This window comes from Chinchilla lanigera, unplaced genomic scaffold, assembly GCF_000276665.1.
Source record: "Chinchilla lanigera isolate Chin_1 unplaced genomic scaffold, ChiLan1.0 scaffold00019, whole genome shotgun sequence".
Taxonomy (NCBI): domain Eukaryota; kingdom Metazoa; phylum Chordata; class Mammalia; order Rodentia; family Chinchillidae; genus Chinchilla; species Chinchilla lanigera.
This window is the reverse complement of record NW_004955420.1, coordinates 18,108,331-18,119,342: the sequence shown is the minus strand read 5'-3', so window position 1 is coordinate 18,119,342 and position 11,012 is coordinate 18,108,331. Positions and strand designations below refer to the sequence as shown.

General features: G+C 41.3%; 1 protein-coding gene across 1 annotated transcript in view; it reads right to left on the bottom strand.

Annotated features, from left to right (window-relative positions):
* Positions 1 to 900: 900 nt before the first annotated feature.
* The window catches only part of P3h2 (prolyl 3-hydroxylase 2), a gene marked incomplete at its 5' end in the record, with an annotated part of 154,290 nt that continues 144,178 nt past the window's right edge, over positions 901 to 11,012 (bottom strand). The window contains 1 exon segment of the mRNA XM_005383229.2: positions 901 to 2,340. Within this exon segment, the coding sequence (XP_005383286.1) occupies positions 2,248 to 2,340 (93 nt within the window). The 3' untranslated portion in view covers positions 901 to 2,247.

Genomic DNA, 11,012 nt, shown 5'->3' with positions numbered 1-11,012 from the left:
CTGTTTTCTTTGTTGATGTCTTGTTGCCAGAAAACAGAAATTAGATCCGTGCCCAGATCCTCCTATCAGCACATCTGAGTGCCAAGAAGCACTTCGCAGTGGAAAAGCAAACAAATAACAAAGCACTGAACCTCTGAGCCCTAAAAATGGGGTTTAAAGTCGTATAATCACACATGTGTAATGAACCCATTCACACTTCTCAAAATGTTAGCAGAAATCAAGTTTATCCTATCTGTCAATATTTCTACAACTGAGTTTTGTGTTTTTGTTTTGTATTTGACTGCGACAAATACAACCAAGGACGTCATTCTCAGAAGAAGGAGACCATAGACCAGAAAGGGAAAGGGGGTAGTTCCAGGTCACACAGCAAGGCAAACTTGATAGGGCTGGGATTATAATCTAATGTCCTTTCCACACTCCCATGATGGAAATGTAACCAGAAGCTTTGGTAGGGAAAGCAGATGGCCCGTCAATCACTACAGCTCATTTTTGGGGTTTTGTTTTGGAAAATGAATGTTCTTACCATTGACCAAGATGGTAAATGGCAGAAAGTACATTTTACCTCTACCCGTGCCACCCAGAAAAGTAGGTGATCTTCCAGTAGTTTAGCATATACAGGCTCCCTGCAGGTAAAAGAGCCCCAAGTCCAGGGAGCAGGGTCTCTGCAATGTCCTCCTTAGCACCAGGCTCAAGAATCAGACATTCTCAAGATGCACAGCGCAGTTTGCCAGCCACCTCTGTTCCTTCTGAAGCAGGTTCCCATCTTCCTTGGGCCCTGCGCCTGCGAGCATAGCAAAAGCAGTACAGCGTTGCTCCTGGGTTGCCGCCGAAGCTCCTATGGGAGTCAGTTTTCTCTGAAGATAAAACATATCTTGAGAGAAGACAAATAAAGACCAGATATTAAAATAAAGGTCCCTTTATTAAACATCTCAGACACAAGCACGGATCTGAGCGCTGGACAGCAACCATGAGGAAGGGTAGATCAAGAGCGGGGTCAACAGGGATGTGTTTTTCTGACTTAAACACAAAGATTCCTCTCCACCAGCGGCCGCTGTGCTCCAGTGGCTCCGCAAAGGTGCCCTGTGCCACGTGGGGCTGAAGGTCTTCTTCCAAAGTCACTGAGTGAAGGCCATTCCACGTCAGCTTCTATGTGACGCTTTAAAGACACAACTCCCAGGACAGTCCTTCCGGAGCACTGGCAGCCGGGAGGATCGAAGCTTCCAGTGTAAGTTTCCTCCCTGATGAAAATGCCAGAGCCACAGCTCCACCACGGGGGCCCTGGAAAGACCGATGACCCCGATCTCACAGTCCTCACTGTGGGTCCTTCCCGGAGCCAGGGTGTCCTCCGTGGCCTTGAGGGCTGAGGCAAGGGAGAGTCTGCCAGAGGCTCTGCCAAGCTGAGCTGGCACTTGGGACAGAAGAAGCCGAGCTCAGGACTGAAAGGCACTAAGCCAGAAAGGCCGCTGAGAGCAAGGCATGCGCTACCGTTAGGGCTGGGGCAAGCACGAGAGCTGTGCTTTCACCAAGGACCCGCGTATCCTCTCTGACCTTTGTATGCCCAGCGAAATGTGTGTTTCTGTGTGTGTTTGTGTGCATGTGTTGTGTTTTTTTGTGTAGTGTATGTCTGTGTATATCCTCAGTGTGTGTGTGTGTGTGCGGTGTATATCTCTGTATGGCATACATGGTGGGATTTTGTGTATTTGTGTGGTGAGTGTCCATGTGGTGTGTGTATGTTTGTGTGGTGTCATATTTGTATGTGGCATAAATTTCTGTATTTGTGAGCTGTGTATTTGTGGACCATGTTAGTGTGTTGTTTGTGTGGGGCATTTGTGTTGTGACATGTACTTCTATATTTATATATTATTTTGTATGTATGGTGTATATTTGTATGTTTGTGTTTTGTCTCATATGTCTGGGGTGTCTCTGTATGTTTTGATGGTGCATTGTGTGTGGTGTGTTTGTATGTTTGTGTGTTGCTTTGTGTATGTGTTGTGCTGTGTGTACGCCATGTGTAGGTTGGTATGGTGTGTGTGTGTGGTGTATGTGTGCAGTGTATGTTGTGTGTGTAGACTGGGACTGGGCTTTGAGAGGCAGAGTCAGAAGGAGCAAGCACGTCTGGGGACAGAGGGGACATGGAGTGACTCGTATTAACCTGTTAATTTATACCACGGCTCTGTACAAAAATAAAAAAGTTCCTCTAAGATTAACCATTTAAATAAATATTTGATAGAACATTCTTTCTCATTGTTATAGCTCATCCTTGGGGTTGATACTCAGTTCATGCTTCCCTTGCTGCTCTTGATCCAGAATGGCAATCACTTCATCGGCCTTTATTCGCTCCTGCAAAAGAGACAAGTGACACATTTCCATTACAAGTGAAATAACCAGTCCCAGAGGCAGAATGCTCCCAGGCCTCCATCTATGCAAGGAGTGGGGCTGAATCCAGTTGGGGATTAAACCTCATCTTCACTCCCGGCCTGGGTCCTGGGCCTGAGACTGTGATGTTCTTAACGATTCCTTTCCCAGGTTCTGTTCCTGCAGAGTTGTGCTGTGTGTTCAGCCACTTACTCCTCTTACTACCTTGTGATGTCACTGCCATCTCCAGTGGGGTTCAGTGTTCAGACTGAACTCCCCATTTCCTCCCCACAGATTTCTTCTACTCTTTTCATGTTCTGCCCACCCCAGACTACCACTTGCCTTCAAAGCCTGACCATGGTTTCTTGCTTCTGATAAACTATCTGGTCCTGACCTTTCTCCGGTTTCTGTCCCTTTGACTTCGAGGCATGTTACTATCACATTATTTCAGGGCAGGGGTTCTCAACCTTGGTACTGCTGACATTTTAGACCAGATGACTTGCTGTGTGGGGCCATCCTGTGTGCTGTAAATGTTCCACCACACCCCTGGCCCCTATTTACTACAGGGAGCCAATAACATCTCTCAAAGTTGTGACAACCCAAATGTCTCCAGACATTGCCAAATGCCCCCTGGAGGGCAAATGCCTCTTCTTGAAAACCATGGGTTTAGGTCCTCATCAGTTTTAACTCAGCTGCTTCAGAAGCCTGCACGTTGGTCTCCCTAGTTCCTAACTCAAAGGCTTCTCATGGATCCTGAGTACTTAAGTCTGACTATCTCCCCCTCCTGCTCAGAGATCCCAACGCTGTAAGGAGTTCCAATTGCTAGGAGTTCCAGGTTCAGTTTTCTCAAGGTGATTATGGGAAACTAACTGATTCAAGTCTCTCTGTCATCATTAGCCTTACTTCCTCTCCTTCCCTCTCCTCACCTCACAGGCCAACTCTCTAACCTCCTAGCTGACCTCAAGGGCTGAAGACAGCAATCTTCGAAGAATCCCCCAGTCCCTGTCTGGATGCAGTGCTCCTCGGGATGCTCCCTGCCTCCTGTCTTTCCTATTATTCCACATCCCTCATCACAGACCCAGCTGGTCTACCTGAAAATCCATCTCAGACGTTCCACTTCTTTCACCATCTCTCTTGTTACTAAAGCCAGATGTGCACGTTAGCTAAACCAGTTTTGTGGATCCAATGATTTCTCAGGATTGGAGACTTACTAGAAGGGATAGCGCACAAATCTACCTTCCCACCAGTTAGAATAAAACTCACTTGCTTGACCTACAGCATCTGGTACCTGCCTTTTCCGTATTCTTCTATACCACACCCTTGCTTGTAACAGCATGTTCCAACCACTCCCCCTTCCTTCCTTCCTTCCTTCCTTCCTTCCTTCCTTTTTTCCTTTCCTTTCCTCCCACCCTCTCTCCTTCCTTCCTTTCTTCTTCCCTCCCTTTCTCCCTTTCCTCCCTCACACTCTCTTTCCCTTCTTTTCTTTCTCCTTTCTTTCCTTTATTTGGTCTTTCTCTTTTCTTCTCTTGTGCTGTGGATTGAACCCAGGGCCTTACACCACACTCTCTACTGCTGAGATATAATCCCAGACTCTTCTTTCTTTTTCTTCATTACTTTAAGGACTCTTTTGTCACTAGGCCTTTGCAAATTGTCCTCTGCCTAGAATACTCCACTCCAGGCGTTTATCTTTTTGTCATTCAGGCTGTGGCTCATATATTAAGTACTGGGAGAGACCTCTCAGTCTATTCATCACCCTCAAATCTGCTACCTTATTCCATTTTCCACCTGTAACTCAGCACAATCGGAAAATGTTTCCATTATTTATATTTTTGCTTATTTGTTTTCTGTTGCTTTCCATTACAATGTAATCTCCAGCAGAGCAGGGAATCTTATCTCCTGGGTCACTGCCATATTTCCAGTGCACAGAAAACCGACTGACATTTGGCAAGGACTCCTTAATATTCAGTGAATAAATACACATTCACAGAAGAAGGCTCTCCTTATCTAAAACTCTTCCCTCTAAAGTACTTTTACTCCTCCTCTTTCTTCTTGTTAGAAGAAAAAAAAATAAGAGTTATTTATATGTTGTCTGTAAGAAGCACACTTCATTTCCAGACTGACAATAAAAGGCTGGAAAACACTGCTCTAAGCAGCTGGAGCAGGAAAGTACACGGGAGCAACACGGGAGTAGTTCAGTGGTGTGATCGAAATGTAAGGTGAAAGTTTAAATTTAAAAAATGGCAAAAGATACATTGCCATTAGTCCCTCTCAAAATACTACCCCCCCCATGCTTTGAATATACTTATCCATTTTTCTTGTTGCTTTCTGAAGCAGTGAAGTAAGTCACTTTCCTTGGGTGTCTCTATAAGGTGTGATAAACAATATGGTGACTGTTGCTGCTAAGTGCCATCAATGGAAATGTAGACTCTTAAAAACATTACAATGAATCCTCATCCACATTCCCTGTATCTGGCACTATGCAGCTTCTGGCTCTTCCCCAAAGTCAACATGACCATGAAATGTAAACGTTTTGAAATGATTCAGGACACGAAGACAGCCACAAAAGCACTACTAAAGACACTTATGTAAGAGGATCGACAGAACTGCTTCAGAAAGTGGCAAGAGTCATGAGATCTGAGTGTTTAAAGGCAGCAGGAATATTTTCAGGGAGATTAAAGTCTGTGCTTCTTTTACTACAATAAATTTTAAAAAATTAAACATTCACCATAGTTTTGATGGTACCCATTCAATTCAACAAAGTTGACTTCAACTAAAATTTGTCAGAAGAGACAAAGATCGTCATTACATATTATTAAAGGAAAATTTTGATTAAGAAAACATAGCAATTACAAACATATATGCAGCAAATGTTGCCATAAACAAGTTTATAAAATAAATACTACTTGCTTTAAAAGGACAGATAGACATCAAAAAAGTCATAGTGGGTGTCATGGCTTGTGTTTAGATGTCCCTCCCAAAGCCTCATGTGGTGATAGTTGGGGCTTTTTCAGAGGTGGCTGGATCTAGAGTACACGATTGATTTATGGTGCAATGCTAGCATTAAGGGAGTGAGTGCTATCCACCTTAAGGGAAGGTAGCCTGGATACAATATAAGGGACAAAAAGAGACTTGCTGTTAGTTATGTATAGTTATTGCTTGCCATCTTCTGCCCGACATGAACATTCCTCCTGTGTGATGTCCTCTGCCACACCACCCTGCCTTGGAGACAGCTCACTATCGACTGAAACCTCTACAAACTGTGAGGTTTAAATAAACCTTTCCTCCCTTAACTTCTGGGTGCTGGGTATTTTGTTTCAGCAAGAGAAGAGTAACTAAGACAGAATTTTGTACCAGAGAACTGGGGTCACTGCTGTGACTATACCTGACTACGTGATTCAGGAGCCTTTGGAACTGACTTGTGGGAAGAGTTTGAAAAAGTCTGGAGATGCGGGCTGAAAAAGTAGAGCTGGAACACCTTAGGCTGTACTTCATGGGAGATACTGGTCAGAGTTCAAAAGATCAGAAAGCTGATAGAAATAATGCAAGTAAAGGTCAGGCTCAGGAGGTTTCTGTTGGGAAGGACTGCGTTGGCTGTTGGAGCCTATAACATATGTGTTATACCTTGGCAGAAAGATTGTCTGCATTTTGCTCCTGATGAGGGACCTTGAGACTGAGATTAATGATAGTGGACTAATTAATCTGGCAGAGGAGATGTCAAAGCAGTCTAATGTTGAGGTGGTGGTATGGCTACTGTTGGGGGATTTTAGCCAGATTTATATCGGAAAAAGCAAAGTGCCCAGCAGAATGATTTAGAATGCTGTGATCTGGCCAGAAAGGAAATACCAGTAAAGCTGTGGACTGCAGAGACAGAGCAGAGAAGATCTTGATTTTGAAGAAGGAACAACAGAATAGAAAAGATGTCTTGAGGCCATCACAAGAAGTGGCAGGATTCTCCGCTTTGCAGACTCAAAATTGCAAAAGTGTATGACTTTGTTTTGAGAAGAGAGCCACAGAGTATGTTCCAGAATGGTGGTGACCTAGTGAAGTTGCTCCTCAAAATTTGGTTTATAGGCACTCGACCCCTATAGCCAAGACAGAAGGATGCCTGACTCAGTACTGTTGTAATTAGTGGCAGATCCTGGCATCATTCAAATGGTGCTGGTTTTAGGTTCATGCAAAATGCAAGAGTTGTGGGGTCAGGAAGGCTTCCATCTAGATTTTAGAAGAAAGGCTGGGAGGCCAGGCTGTGTGCCCAAGAGGGCAGTTTGTGAAGTTGTGAGTGTGAAGCCAAAAGTGCAAGTGAAGACCCCAGAAGTTCAGAGAAGCCAGGAACATGGATTGTCTGAAGAAAGTTGCAAGGAAGGAGCAGAATCAACCCAAGAGAGATCCCATAGTAGCTACAACCACTGCAGTGCCAGTGGGGCAGAACCATCCAAACTCTTTGGAGTTCATATCTTGCCAAACATTACCTTGGTTGCTGGACATGGAAATACAGAACTTTATGTCTGCCCTGCTGGATTTTGCTCTTGCTTTGTTCCCACTCCTATCTAGCCTTGTCTTTGTACCTTTTCAAAGGGAAAATGTCTACTTTTGCCATTGAATGTTGGAAGTTTTTCACTTTTTCATTTGTACAGGGGCTTGGAGCTAAGATTTTGCCTTAAATCTCACAGGAGACTTTGGACTTGGACTTTTCGGCAATGCTGAAATTGTTACAACTTTGACAAGTCTTAGAGATGGACTAAATTCCTTTTGAATAAAGGGATGTGCATGAGTCTTTGGAGGGCCAGGGCAGAATGTTATGGCTTGTGTTTTGATGTCCCCCGAAGCCTGATGTGGTCATAGGAAGGGCTTTCTCAGAGGTGGCTGGATCTAGACTATGTGACTGATTTACAGTGCTAGGCTAGGATTAATTGTGCTAGCATTAAGGGTGAGAGTGTTATCTACCCTAAGGGAGGATAGCCTGGATACAATATAAGAGACAGAAAGAGGCTTGATGACAGTTACTTGTAATTTGTAGCTTACTGCTTGCTGTCTATTGCCTGCCACGCACTGTTTCTCCTCTGCAATGCCGCTCTGCAACGTCACCCTGCCGTGGAGCTCGCTGTGGACTGAAACCTCTACAAACAGTGAGCCAAACAAACTTTTCCTATTTAACTTCTGGATGTTGGGTATTTTGTCTCAGCAAATGAGAAAAGTAATTGAAATAGTGAGAGACTTCACTTCCCCACTCTCACAAATAGATTTGTCAACCAGGCAAAAATTCAACGAAGAAATTTCAGAGTTAAGCTACGCTATAGATTGTATGTATTGAACAGAGATTTACAAAATATTCAACCCAACCACAGCAGAATATATATTATTTTCAGCAGCCCATAGAACTTTCTCCAAAATAAACCATTATTTTAGGTCATCAAGCAACTCTCAATAAAAAGAACTGAAATAATCTTGTACATCTCACAGCATCAGATCTCAGTGGAACAACTAGAAATCAACAGCAAAAGAAACCTTAGAAAATACATGAATACATGGAGATTGGATAATAAACTCTTGAATGATCAGCGCTTCACAGAAGAATCCATGGGAAAATTTAAAACATCCTAGAAACAAATCATAATGGAAACAACAACATATTAGAATCTGTGGAACATGAAGCAGTTCCAAGAGGGAAGTTTAAAGCTTTGAGTGCTTCCATTAGAAAATCTGAGTAATCCCAAATTAATAACCTGACAATGGATTTCAGTGTCCTAGAAAAAGAAGAGGGCGAACCAAACATCAAACAGGTAGAAGAAGAGAAATAATAAAGATGAGAGTATAAATTAATGAAATTAATACTAAGGGAAAAAAGTATAAAGTATCAATGAATCGAAGAGGTGGTTCTTTCAAAAGATGGGTAATTCCTCAACGAAATCAAAATAAAAACAAGGCCCACACCAACACAATTAGGAATGAGAAAGGTAAAATGACAACAGATATCCCTGAAATCCAGGCCATGCCTAGAAATTATTTTGAAAACTTGTAGTCCAAGATATCATAGAATCTAGAAGAAATGGGTAAATTCTTACATGCATACTGCCTATCAAAATTGAATGAAGAAGACATAAGAAATCTAAACTGATCCATAATATGTCATAAAATTGATGGAATAAAACTTTAATACCAACTAAGAAAATTCCAGAACCTAATGGATTTACTGTTGAATTTTACTAGACCTTAGAGAAGAGCTAACACCAATGCTTCTCAAAATTTTCCATGTCACAGAAGGAAAAAGAATGCTTCCACATGCATTCTGTGAAGCCAGCATTACCCTGATGCCAAAAGCAGACAAGGACTCAACATAAAAAGCTATATACCAGCATCCCTAATGAACACAGAGGCAAAACTCCTTCATAAGATCCTTGAAAACACAGTTCTACAACATATTAAAAAAATCATTCACCATGACCAAACTGGTATCACCCCCAAAGGTGCAATGACGGATGGTTCAACATACATAAACCATTGAGCGTAATACATTACATAAGTAGAATAAAGGATAAAAAGTCACATAATTATCTCAACAGACACAGAAAAAGCCATTGGCAAAATCCAACATCCCTTCATGATAAAAACCCTGATGAAAATAGGTATAGAAGGATCTTATCTCAAACTGATAAAGGCCACATTTGACAAACAGTCAACATCATACTGAATGGAAAAAAAGAAAGTATTTCCTCTAAAATGAGGAATGAGGAAAGGGTGTCTATACTCAGTATCGTGTTCAGTACATTACTTGGAACTTCAACTACAGTCATCAGGTAGGAGAAATAAATAAAAGGGATATCAATAGGAAAACAAGCTAAACTATCCCTACTTGCAGATGATATGATTCTTCATATCAAAGACCCCAGAAAACTACCAGAAAACTTTTAGATGTGATGAACAAATCCAGTACACTGGCAGGATACCAAATGCACACATGAAAAATTAGTGGTTTTGCTGTGCACCAATGATGAGCTCACTGAAAACGAGATCACTAGAATAATTTCGTTCATAAACTTCAAAAACATAAGTATCTAGGAATCAATCTGACTAAAGAGGCGAAATATCTCTACAATGAAAATGACAGAATGCTAAAGAAGGAAACTGAAGATAACTTTAGAAAATGGAAAAAACACCCTCATTTGTGGACTGGCAAAACGAATATTGTTAAAATGGTTATCTTGGTAGAAATGGTCTGCAGATTCAGTGCATTTCCTATTCTGCAAAAATATTTTTCACAGAGTTAAAGAATAACCTAAAATTCGTATGAAATCAGAAAAAAAAAATACCCAAACCAATCTTGAGCAAAAATTGCAATGCTGGAGGCTAACAATACTGGAGCCAAATTATACTCCAAAGCCACAGTAATGAAAACAACGTGATACACACATACACACACACAACACAAAGCAGACCAATGAATAGAACAGAAGACATAAAATCACCCCTGTGTACCTACAGTTACCTGATTTTTTTTTCTTTTTTAGCTATCTGATTTTTGACAAAGGGCAAAAAAAATAATACACTGGGGGAAAGGCGAGCTCTTAAATAAATGGTGCTGTGAAAGCTGAATTATCTACACCCAGACAAATGAAACCAGGTCCCTATCTCTCACTGTGTAGGGAAATCAAACAAAAATGGATCAAACACTTAGATATAAAACCAGAAACTTTGATACTGCTGAAAGATAACACACGGGGAACATTTGAAGGCACAGACACAGGTAAAGATTTCCTGAACAGGAGTCTAACACCATGGAAAATAGTATCAAGCATCAACAAATTAGGTTACATCAAATTCAAAAGCTTCTGTACAGCCAAGGAAATAACAGAGAGGAGCTGCAACCTACAGAATGGCACAAATCCTTTGCTAGCTGCTCTTCTGATAGAGGATCAATACTGGAATACATAAAGAACAACAACAACAACAACAAAAGTAATCCCCCTGAGCCACCCAAATAAAAAATGGGCAAATGAACTGGAGACACTTTTGAAAAGAAGCAGAAATGCCCAATAAGTATATAAAAATATTCAATACATTTTTCATTAGAAAAATGCAATTCAAAACCACACTGAGATACCATCTCAACTCAAGTCACTATGGTTATCACCAAATGTACAAAAAACAATGAATACCAGTGAGAATGCAGATGCAAAGGAACTCTTCTACTTTATTGGTGGGATTGTAAACCAGTACAACTGCTACAGAAAGCAATACTGAGTTTCCTCAAAAATCTAAAAGTAGAAATACCATTTGATTCAGCTCTATCACTTCTAGGTATAGTCCTGAATGAATTAAATACAGCATACTATGGCCTTACATGCATACTCATGTTTATAGCAATGCAATCTACAATATCTAAACTGTGAAGAAAGTCTAGATTCCCATGCATAAATGAATGCATACTGCAAATATAGTATATATCCACAATGGAGTATTATTCAGCCAGAAAGAAGACCGAGACCATGTTATTTACAGGAAAATTGACAGAAGAGGAAAACATCATGTTAAGCAACATAAGCCAGACTTACAAAGTTAAACATCATAATTTTTCTCTTATATGAGAAACTTGAAATATGACTTTTTTTGGTACCAGGAATCAAACTCACAACCTTGTGCTTGCCAGGCAGGTGCTGAGC